Below are 18,539 nucleotides of genomic sequence, written 5' to 3'. Positions count from 1 at the left end.
AATTAGCATCACCCAGGTTCCTTTGAAAAAAAGCCAATAGTATTTTTCCGATGTTTTTTGGATAAACCGCAGAAAATAAGCTGCATGAATGACAAAAGTTAATAATTCTTACATGTTTTGTTCATCCTGATAATCTTCAAATAATCATAAAAATAATTTTTAAGTAAAATTCAACAACCAATGTTGTCTTATTTTTAAGCTTATAACCAAAAACTCATTGACTTCAGGACAACAGAATTAGAAGTGTAAAAAATGATTCGTGTGGACTTGGCACACTGACCAACAGATGCTGCTTGGTTCGAACACAATGTCAACAGACAAATCAAAATATTGCTAATGGGAACTATGTTACTTCCACCATTACTTAATGCTTGGCGTCTTCATGGTCAAATTTGTTGAAGTGTTACAGAAAAACAGGTTGGAGTATCACAGAGTTTCCAAGTTTTAATCACAGAGTGCTGGAGAAATTCCAAAAAGTACATTTTTGACCAAATTCAAAATGGTACGCAGGCAATATGGTTGATCTTAAAAGTCACCATTCAAGATCATTTAAGCTAGTTAAATTATTAAACACGTAATGCATTTAAAATCAGCAGAGTTTACACGTCACGTTTTGGTAATGAGCCATATCATGCAGTGGAAAAGCACCATAAGTTCAAGTTTATTATTTTTATTTCTTATAAATTGATTGTATAGTGAAACATGGAGATTACATACCAAAGTTGTTGAATGAGATGGGTTGAAAAATAAGTCTTATTTTAACCCACACTGATGAATTGCTCACAATGACCCCCTTTAACATGTATTACAACAGTCAAATGTACATGTCTGTAAATATACATGTAACCGTTGGTGGTGCCAAAGGGTTTGACATGATTTTGACAAGTTGCCAAATTTAACAATCCAATTTGGGGGCTGCAAAAGACATCCATCCAGAAAATAAGAAGAGGATAAGAAAATGAGAGGGTATCAGACTCACCAACAACGTAGAGCTCTGCTGAAGTGTGTGCAATGTTACAGCTGTTTCCTGCGATGCAGGTGTAGCTTCCTGTGTCCTCCATGCTGACGTCATGAACCACCAGAGAGCCGTTGGGCATCTTCTGGAACCTGAGTAAGAAACAAACAAGGAGATTCTTGAAACGAGGACGTGCTCCTTATAAATCTTCCAAAGAAACCGGTTCAGTCTGAACTCAACAGAGCTGAAGTGGTGATATTTGTGGTAATTCAGCTTTACCTGCTCTTGTCAGCCTCCAGAAATTTGTCCTTTTTCTTCCACTGGATGAAAGGAGGAGGGTCTCCGGTGGCCTGACAGTGAAGTACTGCGGTGTGTCCCTGATACACTGAGGTATTCTCCGGCTTGAGCTTAAACGCCACATACACTAAAGAATGGCAAGAAGAAGGTAAACAAATACAGAGACAGAAAGGTCAAAAGAGACATTGTCAAACTATTCAACAAGTCTCTTGTCCATGTGGGTCAAGCAAACCCATCAGAAACGTGCTCCTCGGGCAGTACCTGCGACGGTGAGCTGGACGACGGCTCTGATCTCGCCCTGCTGGCTGTTGGAGGCGACGCAGGTGTAGTTCCCAGCGTCCGCTCGTGTCACTGTGGTGAAGTGCAGCGTGCCGCGCTTCTGCTCCACCCACGCAGGGACATCACTGCCATCTGCAGGAGCACCACACACACACACACACACCTTCACTACACGGGAACTCACCTACTGGATCCAGAGCCAGACGTTTTCACTTGCAAGGACACAATTTATCATAATTCATAAAAGATCAAATCATTTACAAGCTCAAAAGGATTTATGTACTTTTTAGTTCCATGCCTGAAGTAAAGGTTTGTGGTTAAGGCAAGCTCAAGATATTTTCATCTTTTATTCTATGACCTAAAATATATTGGTAACATCCCACTTGTGACTTTTATAGCATGCTCAAAGGCTTAATGGGACTGCAGACGTTGTTGGGAACATTTAAGTTGCAATGAAACAGAAGTAAAGACAGATCACGTGTTCTGTATTCTGACTGAAATGGATTATTGAAAATAAAAAAACTAAACAAAAAAAAGGGCGGGACAGGTTCTCCGCATCAGTCTGTGCATTGTTGATTGTCCAGGTCCAGTTAAAACACTTAAACTTTATGAGGTCTAAAAATTTGCCCTCTCGCAAAAAGAGCAGTGTATACTATAGTTTATCAAGGCAAAAGTCACAAGTTAATGTTTTGTTGATGGCGAGAACTGGCGATTGTTGATGCCGATTACATGTTTAATAATCTATATATATACACACACACACATACATACATACATACATATATATAAAGGGTTTTGTGATCCTGGAGCTCAAAAGCAGTCATCAGTAGCACAGTATCAGTATTTGTAGCAATAGCCAATAATACATTCTATTGGTCAAAATTATTGATTTTTCTTTTATGCAAAAAATCATTAGGATATTAAGTAAAGATCATGTTTCATGCTGTTATTTTGTTAATTTCCTACTGTAAATATATAAACTTTTTTTGCTACTTCATAGCGAAGGACTTCATTCGGACTACTTTAAAGGTGATTTTCTCATTATTATTATTTTGTTTTTTTGCCCCCTCTAATTCCAGATCTTCAAATAATTTTATCTCAGCCAAATATTGTCCTATCCTAACTGTCCTAATATTTTTTAACCCTCCATATGATGTATGAATCTCAATTTAATAAATTTGTTTTCTAAAAAGTCATATAACTAAAGAATTTTCTGGAATATAAGTCCATATTCAACCACATTGAAAGTTGGCTTTTAAGATCAATTATTTGATAATATTCAGAATATATCAGGCATTTGAAAATGTGTGATTTCTGGCAACTTAAAAAATAAAAAAATACAAACACAAAAGTTTTTAAATGACTTTTGACAGGGAGAGTCTCAACTCTAATATGCACAAAATTTGGGGAACAGCAAACATTGATTGCTATAGGCGTTTTTTTAGGGTTTGCAGTGTACGCATTCTAAAGTGCATCCATATTCAACACATCTTTTGGGGTAACAAGTGTTCTCTGGCAGACCTGTCCTGACCCAGCGGATGGTCGGGGGCTGTCGGCCCTTGGCTGAACACTGCAGATGTCCTTCCTTGTTGAGCTCCAGGCACTGGTAGGCCTGCGGCGTCGGCGTGAACTTCAGACGCTCTGAAACAGACATCGCGATAGAGAAGTGCTCTGTAACACACCGCTTCAGAGTGGCTTTTATGTATAATCATTAATATCAGCCGCCTTGGCCTCCAGACAAATGCCTCAGCTATTGAAAAACCCACTACAAGACAGCCCAAGAAACGTTCCTCACCAAGCACATACACCCGCGCCTGGGCAGAAAGTTTTCCCGCCTCCGTTCTGCTCTCACAGCTGTACAGTTGGCCGTCGTACACTTCCACGTTATTTATACGCAACGTGCCATTGGAGAAGAGTTTGAAGCGAACATCCTGTACAAAAAAATAAAAAAGAGAAAGTTGCTGTGTCCCAATTCACCTACATATACTATGGCCTATAAGTATGTGCTCTTTTTGTGAAGAAAAAGTACTTTTGAGTGAATAGTAGGCAAGCTTTGGTACACACTACTTCATCTATCATCCATCACCTTTGCACTAGTGTCTCACACAAAAGAGCAGCATGTTTAGAAAGCCGTGTAAAATTAATGTAAGTGTAATAAAAAAAAAAAAAACATGCCTCAGGACTTTATGGTGGGTTTTTCCCATCCCACTGCATCTCATGTTTTTAAATGAGCAAAGTAGGTGCTATTTGTGATTGGTTTTTGGACCTTTGTATTACTAATATTTTGCTGGATGCGCCTTCTTAAGAGAAGCCAAAATCTTTTCCCCCCTAACTGAAATTATTATACCTTTTAAATACACATATTTGATTACAAAATTCGAATTTAGTTTTTCAGCCGTTTTGACATCCCTAATTCAGTCTCTGTTTAAACTGCACTGTCAATCACAGTTAACAAAATCCACGGTTAGTTTAATTTCCTACCATACTGGAGAGAAATGAAGAGGCACCTTGATCTGTGAGTCTATCATGCGGAGAACTCTGCTCATTTGTTAGCATAATGACGCATTTCAAAGTTAATAACCAAATGTATCATTAAAAACTATTTCTAGGTGTGGTTGCAATCTTCATCCGTCCTGCAATGCTGTTGTGGCTAATATTAGCCATTACAGTGCACAACGACCTGCACGTCCAATTTTAAACTCAAGTAGTAGACCATCCGGGGAATCTTTGGCATACTCTTTTTAACATACTATGAATTGGGACTTATTAATTCTGTTTTCAAATACTATTTAGGATGGATATTGTGTTAAATGGGACGCAGCAAGTGTGTGTGACAGCATGATTACTACATTGATGTTTCTTCACGATCGACTGTGCAGCAGAGGATCATCTTTCCCCTGTAGAATAATCACCACATCCTTGTTTTCAGAGACATGAAAAGATGCCTCTCGCCTCAGGACGCGGTTAGAGATTGGGTTACGAGTATGATATGGGCATGACATCACCGCCCCACTCACCTCCGCGCTGATTTGCTGCATGTTGCGGTACCATGTGACCTGGGGTTCAGGTGTGGCGCGTGCGTGGCAGTGCAGATATCCAGAGCGCCCCTCCTCCAGATTACTGTCCACAGGTTTCTGGACCCACTCCGGTATGGCTGGACACACAGAGCAGATGCTTAGGATCACAGCAGCAATAATGGACAACCGTTTAAAAGACATTAGAGAGGGGCCGGACCCACCCAAATGAGAATCACCCATTCAATCAGAGTTAGATAAATATTGCATTGAAATTGGGTCAAGAGCATAATATTAAGGCTACACCATTCAGTCGAAAAGTTTACCCCTTTTGGCTTGCTGTTAATGCTAAATGTAAGAATGTAAACAAAGTAAAGAGCTTGTGCACTTAAAATTATGTCCATTACTTATAGCATCAGTCAGCTTGACTGAAAGAAACGTAGCGTTCGCCTTCTATGATGTAAACAACCAGCAATATCCATGTAATTCATTATTGATTATGACTCTTCTTGTTTTGCGGTTTTCAACAGTACAACTGAAACTGAATGGGTGCATATTTTAAAATACCTGATGAAGAGCATGTAAGTCAGTTCACTTAGCAGTACCCATCTCCTGTTATTTAAGCAGGTAAATCTACTAGATATTGGCATGTGCTTGCATGATTTTACACACCACTTACATGTTAATGGGTGTTGCTAGCATGTTTTATAACGTTGCCAGATTTTACAGTCTGCTAGCATGTTTTAGGATGTTGTTAACATGTTTTATAGCATTACTAGCTTGATTGTACACACTGCTAGCATGTTCTATAACATTACTAGCTTTATTTTACACACCACTAGCATGTTTTAGGATGTTGTTAACATGTTTTATAACATTACTAGCTTGATTGTACACACTGCTAGCATGTTTTATAGCATTGCTAGCTTGATTGTACACTCTGTTAGCATGTTTTATAACATTACTAGCTTGATTGTACACACTGCTAGCGTGTTTTAGGATGTTGTTAACATGTTTTACTAGCTTGATTGTACACTCTTAGCATGTTTTATAGCATTACTAGCTTGATTGTACACACTGCTAGCATATTTTATAACATTACTAGCTTGATTTTACACACCACTAGTATGTTTTTGGATGTTGTTAACATGTTTTATAGCATTACTAGCTTGATTGTACACACTGCTAGCATGTTTTAGGATGTTGTTAACATGTTTTATAGCATAACTAGCTTGATTGTACACTCTTAGCATGTTTTATAACATTACTAGCTTGATTTTACACACCACTAGCATGTTTTAGGATGTTGTTAACATGTTTTATAACATTACTAGCTTGATTGTACACACTGCTAACATGTTTTATAGCATTGCTAGCTTGATTGTACACTCTGTTAGCATGTTTTATAACATTACTAGCTTGATTGTACACACTGCTAGCGTGTTTTAGGATGTTGTTAACATGTTTTATAGCATTACTAGCTTGATTGTACACTCTTAGCATGTTTTATAGAATTACTAGCTTGATTGTACACACTGCTAGCATATTTTATAACATTACTAGCTTGATTTTACACACCACTAGTATGTTTTTGGATGTTGTTAACATGTTTTATAGCATTACTAGCTTGATTGTACACACTGCTAGCATGTTTTAGGATGTTGTTAACATGTTTTATAGCATAACTAGCTTGATTGTACACTCTTAGCATGTTTTATAACATTACTAGCTTGATTTTACACACCACTAGCATGTTTTAGGATGTTGTTAACATGTTTTATAACATTACTAGCTTGATTGTACACACTGCTAACATGTTTTATAGCATTGCTAGCTTGATTGTACACTCTGTTAGCATGTTTTATAACATTACTAGCTTGATTGTACACACTGCTAGCGTGTTTTAGGATGTTGTTAACATGTTTTACTAGCTTGATTGTACACTCTTAGCATGTTTTATAGCATTACTAGCTTGATTGTACACACTGCTAGCATATTTTATAACATTACTAGCTTGATTTTACACACCACTAGTATGTTTTTGGATGTTGTTAACATGTTTTATAGCATTACTAGCTTGATTGTACACACTGCTAGCATGTTTTAGGATGTTGTTAACATGTTTTATAGCATAACTAGCTTGATTGTACACTCTTAGCATGTTTTATAACATTACTAGCTTGATTTTACACACCACTAGCATGTTTTAGGATGTTGTTAACATGTTTTATAACATTACTAGCTTGATTGTACACACTGCTAACATGTTTTATAGCATTGCTAGCTTGATTGTACACTCTGTTAGCATGTTTTATAACATTACTAGCTTGATTGTACACACTGCTAGCATGTTTTAGGATGTTGTTAACATGTTTTATAGCATTACTAGCTTGATTGTACACTCTTAGCATGTTTTATAGAATTACTAGCTTGATTGTACACACTGCTAGCATATTTTATAACATTACTAGCTTGATTTTACACACCACTAGTATGTTTTTGGATGTTGTTAACATGTTTTATAGCATTACTAGCTTGATTGTACACACTGCTAGCATGTTTTAGGATGTTGTTAACATGTTTTATAGCATAACTAGCTTGATTGTACACTCTTAGCATGTTTTATAACATTACTAGCTTGATTTTACACACCACTAGCATGTTTTAGGATGTTGTTAACATGTTTTATAACATTACTAGCTTGATTGTACACACTGCTAACATGTTTTATAGCATTGCTAGCTTGATTGTACACTCTGTTAGCATGTTTTATAACATTACTAGCTTGATTGTACACACTGCTAGCGTGTTTTAGGATGTTGTTAACATGTTTTATAGCATTACTAGCTTGATTGTACACTCTTAGCATGTTTTATAGCATTACTAGCTTGATTGTACACACTGCTAGCATATTTTATAACATTACTAGCTTGATTTTACACACCACTAGTATGTTTTTGGATGTTGTTAACATGTTTTATAACATTACTAGCTTGATTGTACACACTGCTAGCATGTTTTAGGATGTTGTTAACATGTTTTATAGCATTACTAGCTTGATTGAACACTCTTAGCATGTTTTATAACATTACTAGCTTGATTGTACACACTGCTAGCATGTTTTATAACGTTACTAGCTTGATTTTACACACCACTAGCATGTTTTAGGATGTTGTTAACATGTTTTATAGCATAACTAGCTTGATTGTACACACTGCTAGCATGTTTTATAGCATTACTAGCTTGATTGTACACACTGCTAGCATGTTTTATAGCATTGCTAGCTTGATTGTACACACCGTTAGCATGTTTTATAACGTTACTTGCTTGATTTTACACACCGCTAGCTCGTTTTAGGATATTTAACATGGTAATAACATGCTGTCTAGACTCAAAAGTCATGACCATGGGCCGTCGGCTGAACGTCACAGAAAATGGAAAACACTTAGGGTTTTGATGTTGACACATGTTGACTAGAAAGTTTTATTTTTGTCCCGTGTCATTTCTAAAATAAAAATGCCTTTGTACTCTTTTAAAACAGTCGTGCACATCTTTGAACCTCGTCATACAAGCACTTGTCGATGAGGGCATCTATTGTTGTTGTTTACCAAATTTTGGTAAAACCTTAAGTGTAACTTAAGCTTTACACCAGTACATAACTCTTGGGTGCGACAACAAACATTTTTTGAGCAGGTGTTGCCCTTTTCACACTGATGTTAAAATTATATCCACTTGTTCACCTAAGCTAAACAAAAAAAACACGAAATAGGGTTACTTCTGACGAGTCTCCAAGGCAAGTTGTTCGACTGAGAATAGTCATGTATTTAAAGTCCTGAAAGGTCCTGTTGTGTCACACTGAGACACTTTCTGTCTTAGTGTTATAGATCACCTACAGGACTTTAATTCATAAGACAGAACTGGTCATGGTGAAGGAAAATCTCTGGAATGCGATATTCAACAGAGGACAGTAGGGCCCAAAACACATGCTACTGGAGTAAGCCAATTAAAGACTTCTGGGAACACAAGCTAGTCTTTTTGTCTTGTTGCGTTCTGAAATGTGTCACATGTTGCATGTTGCATATCCAGCCTAATTGCTATAGCCCAAATCAAGCCCAATCAAGTTTCTACATAGTCGCCCTCTTTGAAGTAGTGGGGAAAAGCGATCTCTTTAACTACAAAACAGTGCAGATAAAGTGCAGCAACAGTGCAAATCTAGCCCAGTTCCACAGGAAAACTGCAGACTTTGCAACACTGTGTACTGACCCAGAAAAGTGTCCTCCTGAGTTGACGTCCTTCGCCACAATCGCTTTTTTTTATGAATAACGGCTCACATTGAGAGGGGAATATCCGATCTGTCCACTTACTCGGCGAACGCAAATGGAAAACTAGAACTGGCTCATGTAATGTAAAAGCAGCCTAATGCTGTATTAGTGCAAACTCTGGATTGAAATCCCTTTAAGGCATTGCAACACTTTTAAAAGCTGAGAAAATTAGTTCACCTAATCGCATTTGAAGGAAACTCTGATACCCTTTAAAGCGCATTACGTACATTATGCACATTTGGCAATGTTTCTGTCTTTAGACGTACTTGCCACAGTGATGGTCAACTCTTGTTTCTTCTGTCCCGCCTTATTTTGTGCGAAACACGTGTAGGTTCCCGAGTCTTCACCACGAGTGGGGCTGAAGATCAGGTCTAGTCCATTCTGACGCACTCGGCCCACGGCTGGGACTCGCTGTCCCGCGTGTTCCCACCAAACCTCTGGCTTGGGGACTCCATGGGGCGCTCGGCACGTCACCTGCTCCAGAGAGTCTGCGCTGAACACTCGGGACTGTTTAGGCACCATTTCCTCGATTTCTGAGGAGAAACGGTGACAAGAAACAGGTTTGAGAGCAAAGCACGGACACTCAAGCGTACCAAGCATTTTTACAATTTGAGCAAGACACAATGGAATCTCGATAAAAATTAAATAGTCAGAAATCGAACCATTCTGAGTCTGATTCCAAAGATAATTATGTAATACTTCAATGCAGTAATTTATTGCACATTTTCTTTTTTGAATAAAATAAAAATCACAAGATAAGAAATTAGCGGATTTTTAACAAAATCGTAAAAAGTTTATTCACACTTCATTTTCATGTCCAATTCTCGCTATGACTTTTGCTTCAATAAACTCATTTGCTGCTTATTAGCTAGTAAGGTAGTTGTTACCTTTAGCTATTGTGTAGGATTACAAATGTAGAATATGGTCGTGCAGAATATATGCTTTATAAGTATTAAGAAACAGCCAACATGCTAATAATAGGCATGCTAATAAGCAACTAAATAAGAGTGAGAATCGCTCCCTATACTAAAGTGTTACCAAAAGTGCTTTTTTCTAAAAAAACCAAAAAACTAATATGTCTACACAACTTTTTGTCCAATAAATGTATTTCCAATATATCGGAAATGCACCTACAACTACCGAATTCTGTTGGCCATTATACAAAGATCCATTTGATATGTTTAGCTCATCAACTGCACATGAATAGGTCTGAGATTGTTACCTGCAATTAGCAGCGAGGCCTCGAGGGACACAGGGGGGCCATGGGGCCCTCGAGCCACACATTTATACAGGCCTGTGTTTCGCTGCTTCACCTGAGTGATCAAGAGGGATCCATTGCTCAGAATAAAGACACTGTAAGAAAAGATGGGGGTAAATGGTCATTCACAGAGTAAACATTCAGTTTTTACTTCCAAAATCCAACTGTTCTCTTCGAGTCCTCAGTGAAGTCACATTGCACTATTGAAATGGTGCAAAAGCATATAAGAACTCATTTCAAATGTTATTAAGAAGTGCACGGCTTTCTTCTAATCACACTTTAACTTAGTGACAGTGCAGTACCGGCTCTTGTTGACCACCGGCTCGTTCTCATGGTACCACTCAACCGTAGGCTGGGGCTCGGCCGTGAACTGACAGTGGAAAAGAGCTTCTTCGTTCTTCATGACTACCAGATCTTCTGGCTTCACCACCGGTTGAGGGAAACTCTTATCTAAAGAGAGAGAGAGAAAGACCTTTTATCACTCTTAGGGAACCTAAGAGTTAAATGACAGATTCTCAAAGAAACCAAAATGTAGGCATGCACCGAAATGAAAAGTCAGACTAAATAAACCAATGGGACGAAGGCCGAATACCAAAGATGTTAGTTGAACGTATCACATTGTCACATCCAAGCCTTGTGGTACCTGTGGTTCAACTATAGATCCAAACACACACACACACACACACACACCTATGATGTTGAGGGTGAAGTTGTCATTGCTGCAGACGTGGCCCACTACATTTTTCACACAGCAGTAGTAGACTCCGTTGTCGTCAGGACTGGCGCTCGGCAGTGTAAGAGTCCGCTCTTTGTTGTTGATTTTGTGGTTCTTCTCTGACAGTGCGGTTCCGTCTTTGTGCCAGCGACTGCTTGGTCTGTAGATCAAGTCAAGAGCAGGGTTATAAAAGCTGAGAAGACTGAACGAGAAGTTTCTCCTCATTAGGGGTAAACAGATAAACTCTGCATGATAGTGACCAGTCAGTAGCAGAACTGGACAAACCTGTTTCTAGAGGGCCGCACACACCTGAACAAGCTCTTTCAGGTCTACAGATTTTCCCTAATCTAAGGTACACTATATTGTGCTAGATATTGCAGAGTGCTGATAATTAAGAATAACTAAACCATTACAAGAACGCAAAGTGTACTTGCTCTGCATTATGAAATGCACGTGAAATTGAGTTGATGTAGTTAAATGTGCTCGCATCCAGGAATCAGACATGTAGTTGCTCACCGTGGGTGTCCGTCTATGTTGCATCGTAGCACTACTTGTGAGGAGCTCTGAATCTCTGCCTCTGATTCTGGACTCTTCAGACTCACCGGACCACTTTCCAACCCTGTAAGACAAGACACGTTAAAGACTAACAGCTTGACGATCAGGGGACGGCTAAAACCCTTGTCGAAACCCTCGGCACTCATTATCAAAAACAAACTGCCCCATTCACACCATCTGGTCATGCTTTGCGCCCGCCGCCAAAACAGGCCTCTCCATTCAGTTGACCTTATTTGTTATCTGACACAAGCAGCCGGACGCTGCATTTCAACCAATTAATCTTGACATTGGGCATAAAGGGGCGCTTTGTTTGGCTTGCACTGCTGGCTCAAAATAACCTTCTCTCACGCGGCCGTTGTTTAGCTTGCTGCAGTCGCAAAGGGAGTGAAGTGGGATGGCTAGGACGGGCCAATGGTTCACATGTGTTTCTACACACATTTACAAGATGCATTCTTTCAGATGAATCCAGTCGGAGTTATATTAAAAATTGTCCTGGCCCCTTCAAGCATTATCATTGCTGTGGTTGTTTCTTTACAACAGTCCAAAAGATGTCAAATAAAGCACGCATATCCATAAAACATGTCTCTGGGGGGGTGAACAAAGGCCTCCTGTAGCAAATCCATGCATTTTATTCTAATAAATATGCATATTTGAAACATTGAGTGATTAGTGACGAATGTGGAGCGAGAACAGAAGAAATTTGATCGTGAATTAAAAGTACAAATTGAGGATTTGTAATGAAAATGTCACAGGATTTCAGTATAAGCCAAGAAGAGACTGGTTAGCAATGTAAAGAAACTTCCTTTGCTCCTGTAAACAAACGATGCTACCTGCACATATGTCCTATGATATTTAAAGGTATTTTTACAATATTAAGATATTATTCTTTAAAAAAAAATGCATGGATTTGCTACCCCTGGAGCCATATAAGATATGTTTTATTATGGATGTGCATGCTTTATTCGACATCTTTTGGTCTGTTGAACAGTTGAACTGTTGTACCTCAATGATAACGCTTGCAGAGGCAGGACAATTTTTAAGATAACTCCGACTGGATTCATCTGAAAGAAGTACGTCAAATGCACCTAGGATGCCTCGAGGGTGAGTAAAACACAGGCCAACTTTAATTTTAGGGTGAAGAAACCCTCTAGGAAGGGATATATTGAGTGTTACACTCACATTTGATATTGAAGGATGCCTCGCCGGTGTGGGATTCTTCACCAGTGCTGTTCTTTGAGGCGAAGCACTGGAAGTTTCCCGAGTCAATCCTTCTGTCAATGGCAGTGAATTTCAGGTTGCCCCCTTCCAGGAATCGTCTCTCAGAATTGGTGACCGTCTCTCCGTTGTGTTTCCAGGAGTAGACGACACCTTGGGGGTCGTTTACTTCGCACCGCAGCATGGCACTGCGCCCATGCAGGGCATCTTGGGATTTTGGCTCCTTGGTGAAAGAGAACGAGGCGGCTTGCACCAGGATCACTGTTAGGAGAAGAAAACAGAGCACAGGCATGAGGAAAGATAACCTATAGAGCAAATCTCAGATCAGATCGGTGCCAGCGCTTACAGGTCCAGACGGACAACTTATGATGTTGATTAGCAAGATGCTGAAACGCAAGTGAAGGAATGTAGCTTTGAGAAAAAGCAGAACACCCCCTCAAGCCTCCCTCAGACTCTCAGTTCGGTCTTTGTTTTCATCCAGCTGGAACTTCAAGGCCAGACGGCCAGGTGTGCTTTAGACAGACAGGCCTAGCTGGACTAGACGAGACAAGACCTTTAAATACTGACCGGTCTCTCTGACCCAAACGATAACCTTAAGCATTATGTATTTGAGTCAAATCATTGGCCCTGGCCTCATTTCAGATCGAAGTGTGGCTAGAGTGTGTAATAAGCACCTAAATTGTATACTACTACTGAAATGCAGAGTTTACTGAAGGAATGCATGCGAGCCAAGTGTTTGAAAACCTGTTTGAACATGCACCTTGAAGCCCAAAGTGTGGGCTTTCACATTTATCATTACCTTAACTCAATTGGACGGCATTATTTCACTTGAAAATACATGCAATTATTCAATTTTTACTACGCGAAGGAAACATGCTAGGGTACAGAGGTCTATGACTGTATGAAACATTTTGTCGCCAAACAACTTACTACAGAATCACTTAACAGAAATGGCAGTTCAAAAGCACAAGTACATTGGGTGCATGACTAAAATAACCTGAAAGATACTCAGTTCCTGAGTTATTTCGAAATCAGACACCGATGAAAATTGACTGGGAGTCAGTAGTGAACCGATGATTCACTGAATGATTCAGAGTCTGAACAAAACTGGTAATTCGTAAGAGGCTGACCCCTTTAAAAAAGAAAAAACATTTTTTTTTTAAGGTTGCAATGTAATTATACATTTAGGTGGCAAGTAACATTAACTACATTTAGTTAGGGTTAGGATTAGGGTTATTTATGCATAAATTGTGCATCATTTATTGTTATTATAATAGTAAGTAAATGTAACGTGCAAAAAGAGACACCTTAAAACAATGTGTTACTGGAAAAAATGATATTGCATAAAGAGTCATTTGATGGTGAATCTTGTCAGCTACCGATGAAAGCCAATGTGTCAATGTAGCAATATCAGCCCAGGAGGACCATTATCAATCAGGCTCTACAGCCTTTTTTATTTAATGGAAATGTGTTTGAAGGCAACTGTTGCACACGAGACGTGGAATACGCTCTCTGTATTTTATACTCGAAACAGAAGTAAGCACTAGGGAGATATTGACAATCAAAAGGTCATTTTATCGATTATCAAATTGACTGAGGATATATTGATTCCTCAACTTTCGTAATCATTCTCTTAATTTGTATGGCTTGCAATATTTTGAAATTCACTATGTGGTCCCATCCCTAGTTTAAATCCCTAATCTGACTATGAGCAATAGTAAAGTTCACGCTCGCTGGCTGACAAAAGCTGATAAACCAGTAATGATCTTTAAACACAACGGATGGTTTTATATCACTACTTTAAAAACAGCATTCTTCCAACGTGCCAACTTTTACTTGCAGACAAAAAGAGGCCGTCCTGTGAATGACAGGCGTCTCCAGGGTCTAATCTCTGGTGCCTCTGCCTATTTTCTACCCCACCGAGCGAAGCTCTGAAGACGTCCCATTCAGACAGACAGACAGAAGTCAGTCCCGCTCCAGCGAGCACAGCTCGTGCTGGGACAGGACCAGCATGCACCGGGAATGGGAAATGAAGCCCCGATGCCCTGTGGAGCGGAGTAAAACATATTCAATAAACAGCTGTGATGAGTGACTGAAGTTTGAACCATAAAGAGATATTTCATCATGAGTGTAGCTGATGTTTGAGGGGGTGAAGGAGGTTGCACCTGTCAGGAGCTAGATAACCTCTCTTTAATTCAATCTGACACGATGTCAACATCACATCAGCCTATGAACCCGGTTTCTACATGTCCGTCATCTCCACCTGCACCTGTGTCAGTAGGCTACACATGAGACCAAGCAGATTATACTTTATTTATTACAATATTCAAAATGTTGCAAAACCGTATGTCTTGCCACCACCTTAGCTTCCTCATCCATCAACAGATCTGGGTAGTAACTGATAATCTGGATTACATAATCAGATTCATAAAATAAAGTACTTGTCATTAGATTAAATTTCATTTTAAATGACTTGTAATCAGACTACAGGTACTTTTGTATTGTTTAGACAATTACATATTCACACAACAGGAATACATTATATTAAATTGTTCTTTTAAAATGTCCTTTCTAAAACAGACTGTCATTCATGTTTATATTCTTATTATTCAGAAAGTCCTCCAGTTTTGTGGATGTTCACACAAAAAGTCATGTGGCTATAATTACACAGAAAACTGAGAGGCCACACAGCATTTGACCACTGGATATACGAAATAATTTCAGTTTTAAGATGTGTTTTCTTAACATGTCCACACTGCATCAACTACCCATGAACATATTGATTTTAATTAGGATTTTCAGGTCAGCACTGGGTTATTTCACAAATTCATCTTATTTCTTGTTTACATGTAGTTCACAGATTCCCAAACATTTTTTTCTCAGTCAGTGTTTAGGGATTTTAAGGTAAAAAAGTTTATTATTTAGAAACACTTTTGCATGTTCATGGTGCTCATGACATGCAGGTAAACAAATTGTTCATCTTTTCTTTTTTAAATTTTGACTTCAGTGTTTAATTTTGGTTGAGTTGTTTTAAAATAATGTATTTTCAAAAGTACGTTTTTGTCAGTAAACCTACAAACCCACTGCAGTTCCTTCATGAACCCCAGTTTTTAATGCACTTCATGTTGTTCATAACGAAGACTGTAACTGTCTTTTTCGTTGCATTTTTAATCAATATGGTACAGGATTATCCTATTTAAATCAACGTGATTAATAAGTTAGGTCAAAAAGTCATCATAAATAAGTCTGATTATATGACCTCTAATGTGTAATTTAATGACCAACTAGGGCTGTGCAAAAAATCGAATGTGATTTTCATGCACATCTCATCAGTAAAGGCACTCCTGAAATTAAAATTATATCTCCAGGACGTGCGTTCAGATCAGGGTTGCCAGGTTTTCACAACAAATCCTGCCCAGTTGCTTCTCGAAACTAGTCCAAAACTAGCCCAATCGGGTTCCCCAAATAAAAATTTTATCCCGGGTTTAAAATATACTCTATTTGGCGGGGTTGCCTTGGTATAATATTCGCAATTTAGGGGCTAAATATCACGTTATTGGGATTGGGGTTTCTTTGACATGAAAAACAACCGCAGACTTGGTAACACTGGTTCAGGTGAAGCGGCATTTACTTCACAAAGCCGTAGTTCACGGACAAGCTACACAAAATCGACGAAGAATCGCCTGCAATTTTGAAATCGATTTTGTGTAGATTTTCAGTGAACTACAGCTCTGTGTAGTAAATGCCAACCAGTGTTGCCAAGTCAGCAGTTGTTTTTTATGTCCACGGATTGAAGCGACTCCAATCCCAATAACGTGTTAATTAGCCCCTAAAATGCAAATTTTTCCAAGGAAACCCTGCCAAAATAATGTTTTCTTTTATCGCCCGGAGAGAGACGCGATTGGGCTAGCTTTGACAAGCAATTGGACAGGTTTTGTTTTGAAAACCTGGCAACCCTGACCTGAACGCACGTGCTGGAGATATACTGCTAATTACAGGAGCGCCTTTACTGACTAGATGCACATGAAAATAGTCTTCGATTTTTTTTGCACAGCCCTATGACCAACTACAATTTTTGTCATGTAATTTGGAATCAGTTTCATATAATTTGTAAGTAATCTACCCAGCAAAACAACATTACAAGCAGGCTATTTGTAGTCTTTACCCATGACAGAAATCCGACTACTTTTGTGTTTTCTTATGTGGTTAGGATTACATCTGCAAAGAATGCGCTCCCACAGAAATCTTGACAAAAGCTAATATCACCAAATGTTATGGGTAAACCAGCCCTGCCCATAACCTTGATTTTCCTCACGCAGACAGCAGTCACTACGTCTGTATTCAGAGGCCTGTGGAAAGCAGAATCATGTCTGTGCATGCAAGTCTTCAGGATACAAGAGCTTTATCCATGAGCCTGACACTGTAAGATCTCCATTGTCCTCACATAGCAATGTCTGTCATCTTCTTCACACCTTATTCATAATGGCTCAAGTTTGCTCGCATTTTGGAGAACTACCATGCTATACACCAATAAAGGGATATCCTGAACTCAGTCCAAGTTAATCTTTATAGACAGCATTCATGACATTCATTAAGACTGATGATTTCATATTTTCCCTCAGTTACAACTCAAGTCTATGGGGCAAGTGTACCTGAGGATTTAAAAGCATTCATTGAAGAAGCAACATGGCTTTTTTTCCTCAAAAAACCTATTATTCTCTTTTGTTCACACGTTGTGTATAAGGCTATGCTTATTATTGTAGTGAACTGCATTTTAACTAGAGCTGTCAAACGATTAATCGCTATTAATCGCATCCAAAATAAAGGTTATTGTTTACCTAATATATATGTGTGTGTGTGTGTACTGTACATAACATTTTTTTCTTAAATATAAACATGCATAAGTTTATTTATATTTACATAATAAATATACACAGTACATACACGCATATAACAAAAACTTTTATTTTGGATGTGATTAATCACGATTAATCGTTTAAAAGCACTAGTTTTAACATTCATAACAAGGCAACTTCTCACCCCATCTATTTTAAATACATTTATAAACTCAATTGTCATTTGCTTTTACAAACTGCAGGCCAAAGCAATGATACGTTCCTCCATCCTTAGCGGGTCATTCTTGCCACAAACCATTACACAGAAGCACAAACCACTAACACAACTACACAAATAAACACAGATGTATATCTCTCCTTATGCACATTTTCCCATCTCAGGCCTGGTCAGAGAAACAATCTCTCCATGGCTCTGTGTGACCAGAAGACCTTGTCTGTTCGCTCCCATATGGCCATAAGGCAGAATTAACTCACCACTCAACACCGACCACACAGCTGCACTGACCATCACTACACAATCCCACTGACCGTGACCGGCCACAATCACAAGCTTTAAATAACGCAAGAAAAGAAACCCCAAATGCAGATTACAGAAAAGGACTTGGTTAAAACAGTGGAAAAACAAACTTAAATCTATGGTTCAAACCACAATAGACTCACATTTTGACTGCACCAGGGTTATTATAATTAAATAAAAAGGAAGCCATGAAAAACTCTGTCATTTAAAAAAAAAATGTTTTGTGGGTGCCATTTCTTATTTTCTTTTAGTCTAAGATGTATGAAAATAAAATGAAATAAAATGAAAACTGAAACAATAACTATATATAAAGTTAACTAAATGAACTGTATATAAACTAAATAAACTGCTAATAACTGGGAAAAAATAACATTTCTAAAGGTTTAACTAAAAATAATTTTTTATACATTATCTTTAAATAACTTCTGAACATTTAATCAAATTTAGTTTATGATGACTAGTTTACTGTAAAATAAATAAATACAAATAATTTGTTATTATTAATATTATTACATCCAGGTTTATTAAGCCCCAAGAATTTAAGCCTGAATATCTA

At 38.4% G+C, this 18,539-nt stretch overlaps 1 protein-coding gene across 1 annotated transcript in view; it reads right to left on the bottom strand.

Annotated features, from left to right (window-relative positions):
* Positions 1-18,539, bottom strand: part of LOC127987031 (inactive tyrosine-protein kinase 7) — a 39,403-nt gene that overhangs the window by 8,249 nt on the left and 12,615 nt on the right. The window contains exons 3-14 of the mRNA XM_052589306.1: positions 12,575-12,871; positions 11,357-11,459; positions 10,816-11,000; positions 10,428-10,575; positions 10,090-10,220; positions 9,134-9,400; positions 4,549-4,685; positions 3,327-3,462; positions 3,053-3,172; positions 1,514-1,663; positions 1,235-1,379; positions 980-1,107 (exon numbers count right to left, since the gene is read on the bottom strand). Coding sequence (XP_052445266.1) covers positions 980-1,107; positions 1,235-1,379; positions 1,514-1,663; positions 3,053-3,172; positions 3,327-3,462; positions 4,549-4,685; positions 9,134-9,400; positions 10,090-10,220; positions 10,428-10,575; positions 10,816-11,000; positions 11,357-11,459; positions 12,575-12,871 — 1,947 coding nt within the window. The remainder of the gene's footprint in view (positions 1-979; positions 1,108-1,234; positions 1,380-1,513; positions 1,664-3,052; positions 3,173-3,326; positions 3,463-4,548; positions 4,686-9,133; positions 9,401-10,089; positions 10,221-10,427; positions 10,576-10,815; positions 11,001-11,356; positions 11,460-12,574; positions 12,872-18,539) is intronic.

The sequence above is a fragment of the Carassius gibelio genome, chromosome B22, assembly GCF_023724105.1.
Source record: "Carassius gibelio isolate Cgi1373 ecotype wild population from Czech Republic chromosome B22, carGib1.2-hapl.c, whole genome shotgun sequence".
Classification (NCBI taxonomy): Eukaryota; Metazoa; Chordata; class Actinopteri; order Cypriniformes; family Cyprinidae; genus Carassius; species Carassius gibelio.
Note: the sequence above shows the minus strand (reverse complement) of the source record. Positions and strands in the feature narration are given on the sequence as shown.